Source organism: Anabas testudineus, chromosome 1, assembly GCF_900324465.2.
Source record: "Anabas testudineus chromosome 1, fAnaTes1.2, whole genome shotgun sequence".
Lineage (NCBI taxonomy): Eukaryota > Metazoa > Chordata > Actinopteri > Anabantiformes > Anabantidae > Anabas > Anabas testudineus.
The window spans coordinates 18,659,311-18,680,073 of NC_046610.1; the positions used below are offsets into that span (position 1 = coordinate 18,659,311).

The 20,763-nt window shown below is 43.9% G+C and overlaps 3 protein-coding genes across 5 annotated transcripts; all 3 read right to left on the reverse strand.

Annotated features, from left to right (window-relative positions):
• Positions 1–201: 201 nt before the first annotated feature.
• Positions 202–1,972, reverse strand: ndufb7 (NADH:ubiquinone oxidoreductase subunit B7). Its single transcript, XM_026360908.1, has 4 exons — positions 1,898–1,972; positions 1,676–1,808; positions 848–1,016; positions 202–356 (listed from the first exon to the last, which is right to left on the reverse strand). The coding sequence occupies exons 1-4, from the start codon at positions 1,955–1,957 to the stop codon at positions 269–271; spliced, it is 450 nt and encodes a 149-aa protein (XP_026216693.1). The 5' UTR covers positions 1,958–1,972; the 3' UTR covers positions 202–268.
• Positions 1,973–2,931: 959 nt separating this feature from the next.
• Positions 2,932–9,345, reverse strand: zgc:136908 (uncharacterized protein LOC563679 homolog). Of its 3 annotated transcripts, XM_026360901.1 has the most exons (18): positions 8,663–9,344; positions 8,236–8,347; positions 7,980–8,152; positions 7,746–7,888; positions 7,507–7,637; positions 7,038–7,169; positions 6,826–6,928; positions 6,541–6,674; positions 6,181–6,316; positions 5,970–6,082; positions 5,496–5,660; positions 5,197–5,319; positions 4,900–5,112; positions 4,599–4,777; positions 4,377–4,506; positions 3,838–3,996; positions 3,389–3,540; positions 2,932–3,296 (listed from the first exon to the last, which is right to left on the reverse strand). In XM_026360901.1, exons 1-18 carry the CDS (start codon positions 8,683–8,685, stop codon positions 3,191–3,193), a joined length of 2,427 nt encoding a protein of 808 aa, XP_026216686.1. In that variant the 5' UTR covers positions 8,686–9,344; the 3' UTR covers positions 2,932–3,190. The 3 variants fall into 3 exon arrangements, with proteins under 3 accessions (XP_026216686.1, XP_026216689.1, XP_026216688.1); XM_026360903.1 differs by lacking the exon at positions 2,932–3,296 and having other exon boundaries at positions 3,414–3,752; positions 8,663–9,345; XM_026360904.1 differs by lacking the exons at positions 8,236–8,347; positions 8,663–9,344 and having other exon boundaries at positions 7,507–7,656; positions 7,746–8,066.
• Positions 9,346–11,308: 1,963 nt separating this feature from the next.
• On the reverse strand, positions 11,309–20,719 carry samd1b (sterile alpha motif domain containing 1b). The gene is made up of 7 exons (XM_026360905.1): positions 19,061–20,719; positions 17,813–18,053; positions 17,362–17,480; positions 15,091–15,139; positions 14,881–14,998; positions 13,322–13,436; positions 11,309–13,187 (listed from the first exon to the last, which is right to left on the reverse strand). The coding sequence occupies exons 1-7, from the start codon at positions 20,210–20,212 to the stop codon at positions 13,044–13,046; spliced, it is 1,938 nt and encodes a 645-aa protein (XP_026216690.1). The 5' UTR covers positions 20,213–20,719; the 3' UTR covers positions 11,309–13,043.
• Between the last annotated feature and the right edge of the window lie 44 nt (positions 20,720–20,763).

The window sequence follows — 20,763 nt, forward strand, 5'->3', positions numbered from 1 at the left end:
TAAATGTATCATCATTAAAAGGCAAGATGCCTTTTGTATAGGCTCACTGTGCAAATATGTTTTGTACCTTTGGGGTAGTTACACAAAACTGAGTTTGTCAGACAGGCCACACCTGCTATAATTTGGGAATAAAAAAAAAAAAATCCCTTTTTAAACTCATACAAGCAGAGTTTTGACATTTAAAAAGCATAGGCTCAAAAATTATCCTTTATCTTTTTATTGTGGACAGCAGCACATATATACAAAGAAGAAGCAGAGGATGTACTGGTTATGCGGCTTGAGCCTGGGCCTCAATTCTCTTCTTCCTCAGCTGGAGCCTCCTCTCCCTCTCATATTCTTTCATACGCATCACATAGCTAGAAACCGAGAAGACAGGGTATACCGTTAATAACAAGGTGGGTGCAATCATATTAGATAAAGATTAAAGTTAAGTAGTTTAAAAGGAATTTCAAGAACCTACATTTTTCGAGATTTAATCTTTAACCTACAATGTTTTAGATTCTTATTAATATTTGAACAAATCCATGGCAACTGTTCAACTATCTGCTAAAATGACTAATGATGATTGAAAGCATGGACCTTGTTGCAAGTTTTGTCAGTGCCAGACAGTTTGATTGAAGAGGATTTGGCCAACACTAGTTAACTTTATTCACAGTGTTAGACTGACTAAACAATTATATTGTCAGATCTGCTTATATGCATCTCATTACTCTGTGTTTTAACCAGTATCAGTAGTTTACACCCGTCATACAGGTAAACCAATTTAGTTACTCTGTATAAAGCACTTCTGTCAAGGAGTCAATCAAAACACTGATAAAAGAACTTCTCAGCTACAGTGTCCACTTACTCCTGATGTTCGCAGTAGTCCCAGTCATGTCTCTCGTGCTTGCAGGCCATGAAATTGGGCCAGTTGTCCCTCTTGCACTTCATGAATTTCAGGAGATAATGAGCACAGTAGTCTCTCTGTTGCAAAGGCAGCTGGGCCAAATTCATCTGCTCCTGGCTTGCAACCATTTCTGACATAGGGAAACTCATTTTAGTCTTTTATAAAGACTCTCTATATTCTTCATAATACATACAGTACTAATCTAATAATTCTACTGTTATAGGAGACACATGTAGAGTATGTATGACAGTCATAATGGCAGTATTTACTTCAATTATATCGCTGGTCTAACCTTTTCAATATAACATTATCGATTATTCACTGGTCTTTGACTAGATAGAGACATCACAATGTCTCGATTAATTTGGGCAATTAGTAAATAGCTCTCCAGCATTAATAAAAAAAATAGTTTGTGTATCTGTAATTGCATAAGACATCAACATGCTGCAGAAAAACATCGATCAGTCGCAACATTAATACCACCTGGAAGTTTTAAAGTTTGCATATATAAGAATTAGTTGGAGCCAGCGGTTCAAATAAGCAGCTATAGATAAATGTACACCAAGCTGACACTGACAGAAAAACCGCAGCAGCTCATTTGACACTGATCTCGTCAAACACCAGGTTATTAGCGTTAGCGGTGATGCTAACTACGGTTTTGTTACTGACATTAGCGCAAAGCTAGCTAGGCTAACGTAACTGTTACTGATTCAGTTTCACAACACATATATATAAACACATTGTAGGGCGCAGGCACAAGTTTCTCTGCTATGTGAACAGTTGACAAACCTCTCTCTTTCCTCTCTGCAAAGCCGAAGTGCGGGTCGAACTCCTTTTTCCCCGTTGGGTCCGGTTCGGTGTCCCTCTCGGTGATATACCGTCTGGCCAGGTGAGCCCCCATGACACCGACGATGATTTCACACTGTCAGTTAAAATGAATATGTTATGTTACGTCTGCTCCGTGCTGGTGTATTATTTACAAAAAGATTCTGCTGTATGCCATTCGGTCACCTCCACAAGCCCTGTGTCCACTTCCGCTTCCCACCGGAAATAAACAGCAGAGCGGTTCATCGGAGAAACACCGCCCCCTACTCTCATAGCCAAATGACAAAGGTTCCGCTAGCAGGTGGAAGATGCTATGGGGTAAAATATTTTTAAGAATATACACAGTACACCATTTGTTTTGTTCTTTTATGAACGATGACCACTATTTATTTATCTTTTTTATTTTTTAAACTTAGAAATACAAAAACTGTTTTTTTCGGCTTCTCTCCTTCCACAAAACATATTTCTGATCAAGCTTCTTCAGGCTGCAGAAGGACCTGGCACCCACATGAAGCTGCCAGATGCTGAACCAGGTCCTTACTGGACTTCTGATCTCTCAAAGAAGAAACTCCAGGAAACTTCTCATCATAGTTATAATAGCACTGGCAAACCAAAGAAGAAATTAATGGTGCCTGAGACTTTTGCACAGTACTGTATATTGTGGGAACTTTAATTTAGATGAGTTTTAATGCTCTGTTATCTTGACATGTCAAATCCAGTGTAGCCGTGGGTACATACTGACTAAGTCTCGACAGTGGGACAATATGCATCATACCAGCGTCCCGAAACTGAAGCAGCTAAATGTAAACCACCATATATCCCCTCAATGCCATTATTCAAAGTGGTACTACACCTTAGGATTCCATCTGGTCGATATATTTAAAGTATTTAAAGCTTTCCCTGTTAGAGATCTCAGTCTGTAACAAGCAGACACGGACACATTGACAAAATTTGGGATGTCAGGTAATGGTAGAAGCTACTGTTTGTAATGTAACAAAAATGAATCAACAACTTAAAAGTAACTTATTATAAAAAATCTGCTGTTAGTTTCCTGAAACAGTTGTTATGGTCACCACCACATATGTAATAGTTCCCAAAATCAGCTCTATCTCGTCACAACACACTTTAAGTGTGCTTTAAATTGTTCAGTTAAATGGTACATCTACGACAACAGTGCATATATTCCACGAATTCCAAGATAAACCTCAAGAGAAATGTCATAAAAGTAGAGAAATAAATTTATTTACCACACACACACACACACAACCTATTATAATTGTCATAGTGCCAACAAGTCTTACAAGTGTATTGATTTTTACATTGAAAATCAAAATGATTTTTCTAATCTGATTTCTTGCTTGAGCCATGTTAATACCTATGTTTTTGTTTGTGTTTTATTTTAAGCACTAATATGTCTCCAAGTTTCTCTTTGCATCTTGCCATTTGTTAAGGAAAACAACATCATGTGCTAAGTTTTTATCACTGATAGAGATCCTCATCGCCTTCTTCTCTGTACAGATTTGGCCTTCCTGAGCCAGACCCTGACCCCTGACCTCCAGACCGGTTACCAGTGGCAGAAGGGAACCTAGGTGGAGAAAAAAGGAAAGTGCTGTAGTAAAACCACAGATAAACAAGGTCAACTTGTCCCTTACTTCCAACTTTTGTATGCGTGTGTACCTGAAGTTTCCAAAACCTCGGCTCTGCTGCAGAGTCTGAGCAAACATCTCATATTTGCGGATGTCATTGTCACTGACAGACCGCCGTGCAAATCGCATTGCGTCCTCAAAGTGGTCTTTCCTGATCTCTGGGACAGGATCAAAGTCCTCATCCTGCACATAGAGAAAATACATTATGAGGACTTCCTGTGGGTACAGTTGATTGTGTGTGTGTGTGTGTGTGTGTGTGTGTGTGTGTTCCCAGTCCAAAGGCTGAAAGTCACAAAACACGCAGCCGCCCTTTTGGGAACTTTTCTATCTTCCACAGTCTCTTTCTGTACCAGGCACACATAGCCTGGCACTGCTTTGAGGAGTGGATCCTCTTTCTGTGTAAGTGAGAGACACTGTTTATTTGGTTAAAACAGTAAAATTTGGCGTAAATAAGCGATGAAGCAGTGAAGACAGTCTGACCATAGGGACTCCCGGTCTGTTCTGCCTCTGACGTTCAGCCTTGATTTCTGCTTCGATGGCCTCACGTATGGCCAATTTACAAGCCCGCTGGCAGATCTCTGTCAGGTCAGCTCCAGAGAAACCATCTGTGATGCTAGACAGGTACTCCAGATCCACATCCTGCAGGAGGGATAGAAAGGAGGACCAAAAAACACAAGAGTTAATGAACAGGAGCTATTAATGTGTGCAACTCAATGTATGAAACAGGGTTACCACAGTAACCACAGTGTCTTACAAGGGAAAGACACTTCAATTGTGTATTTATTTTGCATTAGATTATTATAGTTCAGAAAAAATACCATACGAAGTAAAAAGTGTAGAGGTTCAATAAACTGTAGCACCATTTATTTCACCAGGACAATGTGACGACAATTTAAAATGGAACCATTCCTCTCAAATACATTTTATTCCTCTGACGTATAAATGTAGAAACCACGTTTTCATGTTCTTTTCTCTCTATCCGATACATGAGGAGGTCAGTGAGTGAGTGTACCACTCACCCGTGCAACAGGGGACTTGCGCAAGTTGGCATTTAGTATGGCAGTGCGTGATGGTTTGTCTGGGAGCGGGATGTAGATGAGCTGGTCTAAACGTCCTGGCCGCAGAATAGCTGGGTCTATGATGTCTGGTCTGCCGAGATGAGATAAGAGAAGTGAAAAAAACGTGATGGAAGTAAACGGGTAAAAATCCAGACAATGAGAAACAAACTGCCACATGTGCACCTGTTTGTGGCACCAATGATGAAAACATTCTTTTTGTCGGACATGCCGTCCATCTCTGTGAGTATCTGGTTGATGACTCTATCTGCTGCACCACCTGCATCACCCGCCCCACCGCCTCTGGATTTGGCAATAGAGTCTAACTCATCAAAAAACAAGATGCAGGGGGCGGCCTGCCTGGCCTGTGGGGAAGAGGTGGGGAGTTCAGGAGTCGGATTCGACTACAATCTGTTTAGAGCTTGGATTTAAAAAAGTGTCTGTTCGTTATCCTCATTTCATTTTTCCCTCCTTACTCTGCTCTCACCTTATCAAACACGTCCCTGACGTTGGCCTCTGATTCGCCAAACCACATGGTGAGCATCTCGGGTCCTTTAATGGAGACAAAGTTCGCCTGGCACTCGTTGGCAATGGCCTTAGCCAGGAGAGTTTTCCCACATCCTGGAGGGCCATAGAACAACACTCCACGCGATGGAGTCATCCCAAACTTTAGGAACTTGTCTGGATACTCTACGGGGTACTGAGGACAGCAAGATGAAGACTGATGGACTGTTGGTGGGATTTATGTGTGTAGATATGTACGGAGGTTGTAGTTTTAACTCACCTGAACAAGCTCTTGCAGTTCTCTCTTGACCTCATCCAGGCCTCCGATGTCCTCCCAGTTCACCTGAGGCACCTCTGCAACAGTCTCTCTCAGAGCTGACGGGTTGCTCTGACTCAGTGCCCACTGATGGGAGACACATGACGGTGTTAGTGGACAGCGATGCATCTCTCATCATCATTCATTCCCTGAGAAATATTCATGTCTAACTTTTGTGGGGACACAGGTTACAATTAGTGAATTCCTTCACACACAAGGAGTGTGGAAAAGCCCAAAGCAGTATGTGTGCGTGTTTTTTGTACTTGGAAGTCATCCATGGTGACAGCCATTGAGTTGAGCAGGTCAGCATCAATGGATTCATCCTCCAGGTCTATGAGGGTCATCTTTTTGCGGATGGCTTGCAAAGCGGCTTCTGAGCACAGAGCAGCCAGGTCAGCGCCTACGTGTCCGTGGGTTTCTGTGGCAATCTGAAAGAAAGTGAACAAGTCAGAGGCAATAATATGACTGAATATATGGAATGTGGAATCAGACAGTGACAAAATTAGAACACGAGGACATTGATGGAACTGTACTGTTATGCACAATAGTGGTAACAAATTTCTCTAGCCTGATTTGAACCTTAGTATTTATTGATCTGATAGTTGTCATATTTATGCAAATGTTACAGAAATCGTTAAAGAAAACGTGTAAAACTCTTAAATAAAGAGAGGTTGAGAAAACCAAATGGAAAAGAAAAAGTGTTTGCTTAAATTAAATGTACTGCTGCACTTTCTCAACCTCTCTAGATCGACGTCGTCTGCCAGTTTCATGTTTTTGGTGTGGATCTGCAAGATCTCCAGTCTGCCAGTCGAATCCGGGATTCCAATGTCAATCTCCCGATCAAACCTGCCTGAAGAGAGAGACATCACAAATATGTTAAATGTGTGTTCATGTCTGTGTGTGTGTGTGTGTGTGTAGCCGTGTGTGCGTAGCTGTGTCTGTTCTGACCAAAGCGCCTCAGGGCAGGGTCCACGCTGTTGGGTCGGTTTGTTGCTGCCATGACAATCACATGAGCTCTTTGTTTAAGGCCATCCATCAGGGTCAGGAGCTGAGATACTATACGCCTCTCTACTTCACCGTGGGTCTACACACAAACATAACACACACACACACACACACACAGAGATACACACAAAATGGTTACAGGCATGACACAAATATGCAGAGAAAGGAAACATAACACGCATAACAAGCTCCCACATGTGTAAAGATGCCATTCACTCGTTCTGCACACAAAGACACAAAGAGCTACAGACACACTAACTATGCAGCAGACACAGGCTTTCTAACATGCTCCCTGTTGTTTACCTTTTCTCTCTTGGGAGCGATGGCATCCAGCTCATCAATGAAGATGATGGCTGGAGCGTTTTTCTCTGCCTCCTCAAACGCCTTTCTTAGGTTGCTCTCTGACTCTCCTGCCAGTTTACTCATGATCTCAGGACCTTGTCACACAACAACAGACACCAAGTAACACACTGTTTCTCCTTTGTACATTGAGCAATAACTAGGAAACCAAGAATCAAATTGGTATTTCCGAGACGTCTCCAACTATATACTTTGTATATATACTATGCGAGAGTAACACATTCTCACCATTGATGAGGAAGAAGAAGGCACCAGTTTCGTTGGCTACGGCTCGGGCCACCAGGGTCTTCCCTGTGCCTGCAGGGCCGTACAGTAGGATGCCTCTGGGGGGCTGACAGAGTGGAGGCAAGCACCCATAGAATCATGAAAAGGCAAATGTCTAATGTCTAGTTAGTTGAAACAGGGGGGGGGGATTGTGCGTGTGTGAATGTGTATGACACCTTAACTCCAATAGCTTTGAAAAGGCCTGGGTGCCTCAGAGGAAGCTCTACCATCTCTTTGATCTGGGCCAACTGCTTCCGACAACCTCCGATGTCGTCATAGCCGATGTCATTAAGGCTCTCCTCCTCATCCTGTCACAGGATCGAGATCAGTTTGAATTCTCAGACACTGTTGATGAATTGATGAACATTACCTCAGTGGTAAAGGTCCTGACGGCAGCATGTTTACATGAGCTCACCAAAAACCTGCTTGTTTCAACAGGCTGGGCCTGTGTGTACCTTAACTTTATTGACAACCAGAAGCACGTCTTCATAGGAATGGTTTACGGAGTGAAATAAGAACCTGCAGTGTTTCATCTTGGGCTGAACATCGTTTCAAGTCAGGTTGTTGGAACATGACAGGAGCCTGAAATCAGTGTGAAACAAACCCTTACTGCACAAACCAGAGATTCGTGTATCTCTCACAGACCTCTCTTTTGATCGGCTCTCCCTCGCAGTACATCACAGTGTCTGGGGCAACGATGCAGTGCGGGCTGGGGTCTGTCTCCACTACCTTGAACTCCACCGCCCGCATGCTCCCCCTCACCAAAAAGATGTCACCTGGCAACACAGATGACACCTGAAGGTAATTAGGGGGAATAAGTGGTGTTTCACGTTATGAACCCAGCACTTTTATAGAAGAAGTGACAGAGCAGTGATCGTTGGTACCTTTGTGTACAGGCCGGTAAGCCTCCAGAAAGTATGGTTTAAGAAAAACCTCAAAGAGGTTCCCTGTCAGACCCTCTATGGTGTCATCTATGGGGAGGACGTGGATCTTCTTCCCGTACTTGATATCAGGGCAGGCATGAACACTGTGATAATACACACGTACCTGTGCATTATTCTCATCATTTCAAATAATGCCCTCTGCACCATACACAAAGTCACAGGCGTGAGCGCTACCTGATGACATCACCGAGCCGGACACGCAGGTTGCTGCGCGTCACCCGGTTCATCCGAATCCGTTCATCCCCGCAGGTGTTATCAGTCAGGACGATACAAACCGTTTGGCGACGCTTCCGTCCCCTCAGCACCACTGTGTCCCCCCGGAAGAGCTGCAGCTCCTCTGTCTTATTCTAGCAGAAACAAACACACACAAATGTCTAAGAACAATTACACACACGTTTGCGGTGTGTATTATTTACACCGTTACACACACCTGTGACAGGCTGACGATGCTGCTGTCCTCACTGAGAGCTTCGTCCACTATGAGTCTGTTTGGTCTGTGTTTCTGCTTTAGGATGGCAGTGGAGAAATCTTCTCCTTTTGGGCTTCCAAACAACACACATATTATAAGTCGCCCACTTGCAGCCTGCACTCAGCTCTAATTTCCTCATGTGACACTGAGCTGTATATAGACTCTCTTTGGCTCTGCACATAGCAACTGAGTGTGTAAACATTTGAAAAGAAAGATCTCAGAACTCAGTAGCGACTACTTTTGTGTTAGTAATTAATGGTGTTATGTAGAAAAATGTGACTCATATGACACAAACATGGGAAACACATCTTCGATATCTGTGAACAATGATATGTTTATGATATGAACCTAAAGCCACAAACTGTACACATGCAGCTGTTTCACTCACTCTGCTCCTCCTGAACCTGGCATGACTGCTGTCCTTTGTCTGGTCAGATTTCAGATGTCTCACTGCTTTCTTCTGTTGTTTACCGTGCTCTGTTCAGGAGCTGATTTCTGTGGGAATCACTGCCGAAGGTTTCAGGTTATGTCAGATCTGCGCTGGCTTGGTTTCAGTCTTTCTGAACTTTCAGAAGTTTCCAGCAGAGCCTTGCTGTTTTCTTTTTCCTCTGTTGTCTTGAACCACCATGTCTGTGGGAGCTGCAGCCCGTCTGTTTATCAGTAGCGGTATTAATATGCCCATCTGCTTCCCTGTCTTATTTGTAACCCCATTATGTGCACGCACACAGAGATCCCAAGCACTTATCTTGGATAGTGTCCCAGGACAGATATAGCTTCATGGCTCGATAGCTTCCTCCTCCCCCTGCATCTAACCAGCAAAAGCAAGCACGAGTGGCTGGCTGGTCGTGGAGAACACATCCCAGCTTGGCCTGAAATATTCATGTGTCCAAATAAATGCTGCATTGAACCCATTTTCCACAAGCACAGTCCCAGAGTCAGTCTCACCTTCTGCATAAATCCTCTCTGTGCTAAAATGTAGTGTGGTTTTCCCTTCTTGCTGCTCCTTGTCGTTGTGACTGGAGGGAGCTGCTGCTGTGACCCAGCTGCTCTAAACTGTTGGTGGATTCCCTGTGTCACACATGTATGCACATTTATGTCTGCTACACACACACACACACACACACACACACACACACAGAAATACACACAGAGACACAGCTCAACCATGAACACAAACATCGTTACACACGGTTACACAACAGACAAACAGGAACTGCAACAACAGAACATTCACACGTTGTTTTAATTTAAACTTTTATTACTAAAAATGCTCTTAAACAATTATCAGGAGACAAGCAGCAAGGGCACAGACGTACTGTACACGGCCCTTGATAGATTTAACAAATAACAATGAAATGACGTTAATAGTGGCACTCTAAGATACACCTTTGAACGACTGTAATAGCCTGAAAATATGTTCAGGAAATGTTAAATTATATATGAATATGAAATAAAATGTGTTGTAAGGAAAGTGAAGGTGAACAGGGAGATGATTAGAGAGAGGTAGAGGAGGTCTGAATGCACAGAGAAACACTGATTTGAACTGAAAACATAACAACAACAAAATGAAACCAATGCAATGAAAGCAGAAATATTAACGCACAGAAAAACCTGGAATGTACAATATGCTGTTACAGTGTGTGGGGGGGTGGGGGGGGCGTTAGACAGCTTGACAGCATTTGGTTTCTAAGGTTTGACCAGTAAAAACAGTTCAAAATTGCTGGTGGTATGAGGTTAGTTGATTGATTGACTCAGCTTTACCCTGCGATAACATCTTTCCATTAGATAATGTCATTCTCATAATTTACAAATGGCTAATGTATTAATATATTTACTGTACATATTCACTTTACTGTATACAGCATGTTACATGTACACCCATGTTAACTGCCAGCTAAATGATGTGTTTCCATGGTAACTATCAGCGACGCCTGCTGAAAACGAGGACATTGTGGCTTTTAATTTGTTGGTTTTGAAGGTATTTTTAGTTAATATAGGGCAGCGACTCACTGAAGTGAGTTCGGTTTCATTAGCATGAACAAACCGTCCAGAGGAGCCAGTTACACCAGTTGTTTCGTTGCCGTTTAGCAGCTGCTTACTAAAAGGAGTTTCATGCATGACTAAATTGAAATGTCTGCACCACATGAACCAGTTCCACTGTAGAAATTAGACAGCGTAACGTTGGGTCTGCTCATACACAACCCATTAGCAGTGAAGAGGTAATAAAGCATACAGTTACTGTTTAATAGTGATATAAATCTTGATTACTTTGAATCGTATTTCACAAGAATCATACCTCAAGTTGAAAAATATTATACCAGTAAGGTTTGAATAAATGAGTAAAAAACATAATTTAGCTTAGCAAAAGCAGATATGCATCATTCTAAACTGTGTGAATGCCATTTCCTCTAAAACATGTATTTCTCTGTGTGTGCAGAAATAAAACATACATACATTCACAGAAAATAAATATAGTTTGCACCTCTAATATTGTAAGTTATTCTAGTTTAGGATGCTACAGCGACGTCCTGTTTTCATAGTTTGCTTTTGATGTGTTTCTTTGCAACCCAATTACTAAACTTAACTGGGAGAATTGCTCACTCAGCCATATTTGTCAGTATAAAATGACTCTGGTAATGAAAATGTACCCACAAGTCACAGCCATTAGACATTAAGATACACAGCTCCGTGAAACAGATGAACGAAGTCGGTAAGTTTAAGTGTAACTTTGTGAAATTGGCGCCTCATGATGATGCACAGGCCAGAACAGTCCACACTTAGCTCTGTTTAAAACTTTTAGAAGCAAGTTTATGTCATGGATTTTTATCTAAAACATTGTTTGAAGCCACAAATGATTAACCACTTGCTGCTCTAGTAGTCAACAAGATCCAACAACCTCTCAAACATCCAAAGGGAAGTATAAAGTTATTGCTTTGACCAACGACCATTTATAAAGATTGTTAGCCCTGAAACAGGTTTTATCTTGACATATAGGAATATTACGCTTGGTCAGCAGTCATTAAACAGAATCTCATTCACTTCAGCTTCAGGGGATTTATTAAATCAGGTCAAAGTCTTACAGTGCAGTTTTCACAGTGCTTAACTTTTTCCACATTTTGTCACGTTACAGCCTTATTCCGAAGTGGTTTAAATTCATTATTTTCCTCAATTTCTACAAACAATACCCCATAATGACAACGTGAAAGAAGTTTCTTTGAAATCTTTGCAAGTGTATTAAAAATGAAACAGAAAAATTACATAATACACAAGTATTCGCAGCCTTTGCTCAGTGTTGTGTTGAATCCTCTTTGGCACCAATTACAGCCTCAAGTCTTTTAGAGTATGATGCCACATGCTTGGTACACCTATTTATAAGCAGGTTCTTCCATTCTTCTATGCAGTACCTGTAAAGCTCCATCAGGTTGGATGGGGAGCAAAGCCATTTTTCAGATCTATCCAGAGATGTTTAATCAGGTTCAAGTCTGTGCTCTGGCTGGGCCACTCAAGGACATTCACAGAGTTCTCCTGTAGCCACTCCTTTGTTATCCTGGCTGTGTGCGTAGGGTCGTTGTCTGTTAAAAGATTAATTGTCGCCCCGGTCCGAGGTCCAGAGCGCTCTGGAACAGGTTTTCATCAGGGATGTCTCTGTACATTGCAGCATTCATCTGTCCCTCAATCCTGTTCCTGCCGCTGAAAAACATCCCCACAGCATGATAATGCCACCACCACCTTCACTGTAGGGATGGTATTGGCCAGGTGGTGATTGGTGCCTGGTTCCATCTGATATTTAGCATTCAGGCCAAAGAGTTCAATCTTTGTTTCATCAGACCATAGAATCTTGTTTCTCATAGTCTGAGAGTCCTTCAGGTGCCTCTTGGCAAACGTTTACTAAGGAGTGGTTTCCGTCTGGTCACTCTACCATACAGGCCCGATTGGTAGAGTGCTGCAGAGATGGTTGTTCTTCTGGAAGGTTCTCCTCTCTCCACAGCAAAATGCTGGAGCTTTTTCAGAGTGACTATCGGGTTCTTGGTCATCTCCCTGACTAAGGCCCTTTTCTCTCCTGTCTCGGAGGTCTACAGACATATCTCTTTGACTTCTTTGACTTTATGCACTGTTAACAGGGGTATATGGGAATTTTTTAGGAAAATAGTGAATTTAATCTATTTTGAAATAAGGCTGTAACATAAAATGTGGAAAAAAATTAAGCACGGTGAATACCTTCTGGATGCACTGTATGTGTTACATGTAACATGCTCTCTCTATGTGTACTGTATATCGACACACCCACAGAAAGAAACCCTCACATCACAAGAAGATTTCACAAAATAACTACAACCTTTTCCAAAATGTGCATAAAGGTAACCGCGTAACAGTTTAAAAACAAACCATCTTGCACAGTTTACTTAGGAAATTGCAAAGTGCTTGATTATGGTAAATAAAAAAGAGAATTTGCAGGATGGTCCTGAACCTCTGTATCTCAAAATGTTCTCAGTCTGTTTTCTCCCTCCAGCACTTGTGTTCTTTTTGGTAGAAATTCCTTGTTATCCCAGTAATCTGGTCTCATTTCTGTGTTGTTGTTTTTGGACCAGAGCAGTCACAGAGGCCCAGGAAGAGACACAAAGGTGTGTGTGTGTGTGTGTGTGTGTGTGTATGTGTGTGTGTGTGTGATGTCATGAGATGAAAAGTGGTGTACTGTATATCATGCATGCATTTTTATATGATTAATTGAGTTATATATAGATACAAGCAAAACAGTCTTGTGTGTGTTGTTAGCAGTCGTCATCCTCAAAGTGTGTTTTCTGTAGAACCTTTACATGACGCTCATAGATCTTGAGGGCGGGGCCAAGCCTGATTGACAGGCCAGTCAACACATCGTTACGCTGCATGAGTAGAAGAGACTTGCCATCGATTTCCTAGCAAAGAGAGCAAAGCAATGTGGGTAGGTAGGTGTCCCATGTGTTACCACTGGTAAAGTTTCAAGTACAGCCATTACTTCTGTCTGTGATGCCATCTAGTGGTTAAAGGTAACGTAAAACTTCAGGCTCACCTGGGTCCTGAAGGCAGAGGCCTGCTCAGGGAAACCTGCTGCTGTGAAATAACTGACCACATCAGACACTGTCCAGTCCACTGGGCTGCCGCTGGCCCCCTCAGACTTCACAGACCTACAAAGATAAGGAAGAGAGCAGAGGGCACATTACACAACTTGGAGCAGATGTTGAAATAGTAAACCTGAAGTTTTGTGTTTGTTTTTTTTTACTTCACATTTATAATGTGTATGTTTATGTCTTGTTGATTAAGACAAAGGATTTCAAAGTTTGAAAGAGATGAATAATTTAGGACGCTTCATTGCTCTTTGTCCTATGACTCCTTCATAGTGTCAGAAGTTGCTTTCTGTTGAATGTTCTTGTTTTACTCTATTTGAAGGATTAAATACAATAATGGAAGGGGTTGTACTGTGTCTTATGATAATGTAGTAAATATTGAAATGGAAATTAACTTCACAGAGCCAGACCCAACCTCAAGCCAAGTCCTCAAGTAAGTCAGTTCATTAAAGACTTTAGGTTAAGAGCCTACTTTCATCCTTAATTTGACACCTATGCTGGTTGTACAGTATAGGACTGAAACTAATTCAATTCAATTCCATTCAATTCAAATTTATTTGTATAGCGCCAAATCACAATAACAGTCATCTCAAGGCACTTTACAGTGTAAGGTTTAAGACCTTACAGAGTATAATTGTATAAAAAATGATAAAGAAAGCCCAACAATCCCATTTGATTGCACACAATTCCAGGACAGACTGACATATGAACAAGAACAAGAAGTCTGAATTCTTCAGGTAAATTTGCTTGTAGATTTGCTGAAAACTAGACTAAAGTCAGAAATGCCCCAGAATCAAAACAAGAAGCAAATATGCTATATAACTATTGGAATATTAATTGGACTGGGTTGCCTATAGTAGAGACCAGGCAGACCGTCTCATAGGAAAGTACCAACGACCTATTGATGCCTGTGGGTCCTAAACTTTGTTTAAATATAAAAAAATATAGACATATGGAACATTTCTAAGCTTTACTGAACACATCCATTACAAGATGTCTGATGTCCAATCATTGAAATGAGAATAAACCAGTGTCAGTGTGCTATTCACGAGCAGTATCAGCTGATTTAAACCATGTTTCACTAACAAGAGATCTTAGAAGACATATGATCAAGTGTTGTTGATTTACAATATCAAGTAGCGTGTAAGTCCACATATATACAAACTGGCTGTAAATGGAGACAATTTGTTTTCCTTCCTGTACCACACAGGAAGTGGCTACTCTCTGTAGAAGCGTGCGCCCAGCGTGATCACTCGAAAGGTACAATGAGGTTCAGAGACAGAGTCGTTCACACCAGACATCCTAAGAATATGTCTGAGCTGAAGTGGTTCTGTGAGGACGAATGGTCCAAAGTTCCTCCTGGATGCTGTGCAGATCTAATCCACAGCTACAGGAAGCGCTTGTTTGAGCTTATGGCTGCCAAAGGTGGTTTAACAAGTTAATAAAACACTGTTACCATTACTTTTCTACCCTCACTCTGTATGTTAAACGGGCGCGTTCTCACCCTCCACTGTTAACGCCTCCATTTATCCCTTGCTCCTCAGACAGGCTGGAGTCTCTCGGGGAGGCAGTGGGTGTGAGTAGGCAGGACGAAACGCCGACCTCAGTCTTACACTCCAGCCCTACAGGGGAAAACCAGAGTGATTACCTATCATGTCCTCGAACATACACCAATACACACACACTTTGAGATGACCAGTAAAGTATAACTCACCGTTTACAGTTGGAGATGTGGGGCTGATTCCCTCATGCTGCATCTGATTCTGTACGTGGGTGACAAACAAAACAAGTGAACATGAGAAAACAACAGGTAGTTACGGCCTGGGACAAGTCAAAACTAGAAATAATAGATACTGTGCTGGTTAAATCATGTTGAAGACATCAGAAGGGTAGGAGAGTAAGTCATACAGGCAAATTATAATGTTCAAGTGACTGTGGTAAAAATCAAGCAAGTCAAGTCAACAGTCTGCAGTAAGTCAAGCAAGTGATGATCTAATGATTTGTCTGTGTTCTTACAATCGAGTCCCAAATAGGTGATATAACCTGATAAGAATAACGACATATAATGATTTTTTTACATTCTACTGTCTGACATCGGTATTTACACTGAAATGCTGCAGATTAAATAACTTTTTCATCGAGTAGAAGTAACAAGCTAATCATAAGTACGTCAGTACTCCTAAATTAGTAAATGAGGCTTTTCTGATACTAGAGAAAAGAATACAGTAACTTTCTGTGTGTGAGACGTGCTCTCAGGACCCGAATCAGCATCAGCATCTCATTTTGGGCAGGTCTCCACATAAAGCTGCTACAGTTGAGGTGCGATACAGAACATGTGACTGACAGTAAAGGGCCAGATGTCGTTGGTGCTGCAGCTGCTGCATGGACGTGCTGTTCGTGCACAGTTTGGTCAGTGCGCCAGACTTGATCTTGTCATACATGTCATTACTCTAACTGCTGTTTGGATGTGCACGGTAGGTCTGCCCCAACCCCACAAGCACTAATAATCAAAACAAAGAATTGATTTTAATTTGAAATCCAAATAACTGACGTCCTGGTCTTCTAGCCTGATGTGATTGGCACGTGTGCGGAATATTTTGGATTATTCGTGGCTCATCGTCTGCTATCATGCATTGATTTGTGAGCTGCCAAACAGGACCCCCACAACTTAATCAGACAATTCATCAGACCTCACATGCCCACATCCACAACATAATCATTGTAGCGGGCCTCTAGAAATAACAAAACATAACTTCTTACTATCTCGCAAAAATGCTTGTATTAAAAACGTCAATTACTTTCGGGTCACATGTCACAATGTAAGTCAAGTCTCGTGTCATGAATGCTAAGTGAAAGTCAAGTCTTTTATCAGCATTAAGCAAGTCATCAAATGTGAATCACAAGATGAGCTGGCGTCATGACAGAACTACAATGGCACATTTAGACCATCTGTTGTGCCAGAGTAAACGATGATGTGCACAATAGGAAATGGGCTGGTGGGGGAGCAAAATCTGACAAAGCTGTTAAGCTGCATCCAACTGAGAGCTGTAGTCCGTCCTAACCTGGGTGTAATTCAACCGAGTTTGTTTTTTTTTTAACCTGTCTTTCTAAAAAAAGATAAACCACGCCCCCCCCCAGGTTGTTTCTCCTGTTAGTCATGCAACATTTGAATACTTCCTCAATTAAATAGTCAATAGTTGCTCTAAATTCCTCCCTCGTAAACCTGACAAACACTAAATAAATCACAATTTGCCCCATCACTGACAGCTGTAGTGCCTCATGACTGGATTGTTCTCCTTTATCAAAGGAGAAGTTTGGTTTTATGGTCCTTTAATAAAAAGTGGTTTCCGTGCTGCTGGATAGATGTTGCAGTGGATAGTAAATTATCAAAAGTGATGCAGCGAGATAATCACTTTTCAAATCCACACATCCTTCTTCATGATCAAAACCAGGTGCCTATATTACCCACAATCCCACTCAATCAGAAACAGTAAGGTTACAGATTTACAGTTTTACAGGCAGACCTCTTTTGTTTATAACTGCTGGTCAGAGGCACGTCTTACACTTACTTTACACTCACGCGTCACAGTGTCATTTGTTCGACTTTCGTCTTCATTAAATACAGTTTTTAAATCATACCTACACGCTGTGCGTCTCTGTCTGTCGAGCTGCTGCAGCCACATATCGCTGCATCGCTGCTCACTCTAACTATTGATTTCGGCATCAATTTATTCCAAACAGCAACTGTTGCTGCCTCTGCTGGAGATGTTAAAATGCCTCGGAGATTCACAACAGCATAAAAATCCTTCAAGGACTGTATGCAGGATGAATCATGGTTGTGTGTTGACATTTGGCAATACAGCGATAAAATTCAAATAAGAAGTGATGCTCTTCACAAATGTTGTCTCCAAATGTGCCAAGACGATATGACAGCCGTGATCATCTCTTTCTCTTTTTATCGATCCAGATTTGAAGTGTTACTTACTTGTGCCGCCTCCTGCAGCTGATCAGGGGAGGAAACTCTGTCCTGTGAGTGCGCACTCTCACACTGTGAGGGCGAAGCTCCCTGAACAGGTGGACAGGGTGTGGTGGATAAATCCAACCCTGAAAGATGAGCAGAGGGGGATGTGGTAATGACCAAGAACTCTGTAATGATATGCTGACTGCATTAGTCTACATTTATACAGTACTTTAAAAACGTAACACATGGTCCAAAGAGAAAATAGAAACAGGAACAACTATTAACATTAATACAGTTAAAGTTGGAGATGAAGGCATGAAGATAAAATTGAAGGCATGGAAGTTAAAATGGATTTTTAAAGGACAAGGAACAAAACAAACTGCAATCTTAAGTAGTAAAAGGTGACGTAATAGTAGATAATAGTAGATATAGTATAGTAGTATTAACAATGACAGACCAGTACTGACACACACACCTTTGCCAGCATGCAGCTGCTGATGATGGGGGCTCTCCTGCTTTGATGCTGCCTGGATCTCAGCATCTGTGCTTTTGTCAATGAGCCCTGGTTCGGTTGTCATGGCTACCGGGGATAGTCCTCCCTCCACATCAGAGCCCCGGGGATCCTCCTCCTCCTCCTCTTCCTCCTTCTCTTCTCGCTCCTCTTCTTCACTGGCTGCTTCCATTGGCTCATTGTCCTGGACGGAGGGGGGCGGCGGCTGCAATGACACGTACAGAAGTTATTTCAGAACGTGTCCAACTAAACAGGGAGTTTAAGTGCGGCTCAAACGCGGACTTCATCCTCTACAGCGCCTGAGTTTGATCGAAGTTCTCAATAACGAGCTTTAAACTGAATATCAACCCTGCGGCCTCTTCGGGGCAAAAAGTGTAGATGAAAACCACCTCGCACTTGGAGAGAAACACGCGCATCAGAAATACCGACAGCCGCCTACTGTAGCCTACTCAGGTCTGCACCCACAGGGGAGGAAGAGAGGGAGGAGAGCGCTGTCAGGAACGGTACAAAGGATTTAAGGATGCACGAAGAGGGAGAGATGCGGAGAAAGAACTGAATTAGGCGCTTCAGATGTCATATGAGCTTCAGATATAGACGCAACCATGATGCTCAGCTGAGTCCTGGCCCCGGCCTGCGCGGCGGAGCAGCGCTCGCAGAGGAGAGCGACGGCGGCACGTCTCAAGTTGAAGCAGACAGCGCCTGCTGCGCGGCAGGGCCCAGACACCGCGGCTGAAGTTCCCTGAGAGACTAAATCAAATGTTGCTGGCCTCAAATAGTGCGGTGGCACCGAGAGCACGCGCGTGCTCGTGCGCGCGCGCGCCCCCCCTGCACAGACGCTCCTCTCCTCAGGATGTGCGCGCTCGCAGTGAGAGCCGGGGAAGTGTGCTCTCCTCTGTGAAACCCGCACCTTTTGTGCCAGGAAGCCGAGCTACACAAACACACATATAGATATAGATATAGATATAGATATAGATATATATATATATATATATATGCCGAGGCCACAGAGGACACACGCAACACAGTCAGCATCTCTCCTCAAACCAAAGCAACATTTCTACAGTTGCAAATCTCCACAAACACTTTGACATGAGGACATTTGACAGGCGCGTCACGGCGCCGCGGGTGCTTTTTAAGCCGCGATCATTCATTTGTGACGCCCTACATGCTACAACCAGGACGTGGTGGACATATTAAGTTAGCATTTCCCACCTTCTTCACGCCGGGCTTGTCCTGCAGTGCGCTCTTTCCAAGTCTGTCAGCGCACGCGTTCTTCGGCGTCGTCGGCTCCTCCACCACCACCATCCCCCTCAGAGGAAGAGTAATGTTCCCGCAGCGGGTCCTGCGCAGCCGGCCCCTCGCCACCTCTCTCTCCATGACCACTTTGACTTTGCCTCGGGTTAGCTTCTCCTCCGACAGCCGCTCCTGGCTGCTCAGATAGCTCAGGATCTCCTTCAGTCCCAGTGGTTTCATGTGGCCTCTGAGGTTCCTCTCGGACAGGCTGCGAACAGAAGCCACCAGTCTGTCTCCCAGGTCGGAGTTGGCGTGGTTGCGCGCTGTTTTGGTGCCTCCTCCTCCTCCGGCTCGAAGTTTCAGGGGCACGGTCTGCTTCTGCCTCTGCTGTTGCGGGAGGCTGCCGACGCTCCCAGAGCAAGTTTTGTTGTGGCTGTCAGCTCCGGACAACCCAGCCTCCTTTCCTCCGCCGGCTGCATCGGCTTGGCTCGGTGATGTCCTGCCTCCATCCCCGGCGTCGTGTGCGCTTGTTCTGTAGGTGGGACCTGGACCCGGGCTGTCCCCCACTCCCTGCTGTCCTAATCCCTTGTCTGTCGGTGCACTTGCTTTCTCCTCTTTACAGCCGCTCCCGACAGCGCAGCCCGTTGTTGCGCCACCGCTGAGACACCCGTTTCCGCTACTCGGGCTAGAGGCAGGCTTGATCTTTTTGCCAGTGGTGCTAGCTGATGTTTGAGTGCGGGGATCCGGGCTGGGCTCCGAGTCCTCCTCTCCCTCCTCCTGGTCCGTGAAGCTGTGCGCACTGTCGCCGTTGTTGTTCAGATGGTCGTGTTTGCTCCGCTCCCTCGCTGCCTCCGCGCCGCCGCTGCCAGCGGCCGTGAACTCACTCCTCTTTCTGCTTTTCCTCTGCATCTTCGCCGCGTTTCGGTACGATATGGACCCTTTGTAGCTAACTTTGAGCACCGTCTGCTCTTGGATCAGTTTTTCCAGTTCTGTCCTGGTTCGGTCCGGGTCTGACCCGTGTCGTCTCCGGACCATTCGACAGATCCTCTCCAGATCCGGACGGGCTTTCCTCGATCGGAGGGAGTCGATTGTTTCCAGGATCCACTCTCGGTACTTATTGGGCTCGGACATCTTCTCCTGCTGGTGCTGATGGGGTTTGGCCCGAGTGCGTCTTCTGCTACTCTGTTGTTTCACAAGTGACGCGGTGTTGAAGCTGGAAACAAGAGTGCGATCCCCGGCTGGAGAATGAGGACGGAAGCCCGGCTGGTACGCTCGCGTTCGTTGGCCACATTGTGCGCTTAAGGTGGACCGAAGATGGCGCCTAGGTCTCCGCCACAGACGCAAATAGTATTTAAGGTGGAATCGAGTCGCTTCTCGCGCATCGGGGCTCTGCTCTTTGTTCGCAGCGTCGATGGGATCAAGCCGCGGCTGATCATAATCGACCTGAACACAAAGAAACGCGAGGGCGCAGTCCGAGCAGCGGGTGGAGGAGACGCTTCACTTATTGAGGGTCGTGTTTCGGAGCGAGCCGGGCGGTCAACAGATGGGTGGATGACGGCCTCATTCCGCATCAAGCGAGCGCCAGTGATGGATGTTTGACCTCTGGGCTCCAACACTCCGGGAACATGTCAAATATCCCCATGACACACACACACACACACACACACACACACACACACGCA

What these genes read in the sequence shown, in the direction of transcription:
- ndufb7 (XM_026360908.1), bottom strand. Translation starts at nt 1,957, where the DNA reads ATGAACCGCTCTGCTGTTTATTTCCGGTGGGAAGCGGAAGTGGACACA. An exon ending in TGGACACAGGGCTTGTGGAG is followed by an intron (nt 1,809 to 1,897) that starts GTGACCGAATGG and finishes TTTAACTGACAG; the next exon opens with TGTGAAATCATCGTCGGTGT. An exon ending in TGCAGAGAGGAAAGAGAGAG is followed by an intron (nt 1,017 to 1,675) that starts GTTTGTCAACTG and finishes TCCCTATGTCAG; the next exon opens with AAATGGTTGCAAGCCAGGAG.
- zgc:136908 (XM_026360901.1), bottom strand. Translation starts at nt 8,685, where the DNA reads ATGCCAGGTTCAGGAGGAGCAGA. An exon ending in CGGCTCGGTGATGTCATCAG is followed by an intron (nt 7,889 to 7,979) that starts GTAGCGCTCACG and finishes GTATTATCACAG; the next exon opens with TGTTCATGCCTGCCCTGATA. An exon ending in ACGACGTCGATCTAGAGAGG is followed by an intron (nt 5,661 to 5,969) that starts TTGAGAAAGTGC and finishes ACTTTCTTTCAG; the next exon opens with ATTGCCACAGAAACCCACGG.
- samd1b (XM_026360905.1), bottom strand. Translation starts at nt 20,212, where the DNA reads ATGTCCGAGCCCAATAAGTACCGAGAGTGGATCCTGGAAACAATCGAC. An exon ending in GGAGGCGTTAACAGTGGAGG is followed by an intron (nt 13,437 to 14,880) that starts GTGAGAACGCGC and finishes TTATCTTTGTAG; the next exon opens with GTCTGTGAAGTCTGAGGGGG. An exon ending in CCTCTGCCTTCAGGACCCAG is followed by an intron (nt 13,188 to 13,321) that starts GTGAGCCTGAAG and finishes TCTCTTTGCTAG; the next exon opens with GAAATCGATGGCAAGTCTCT.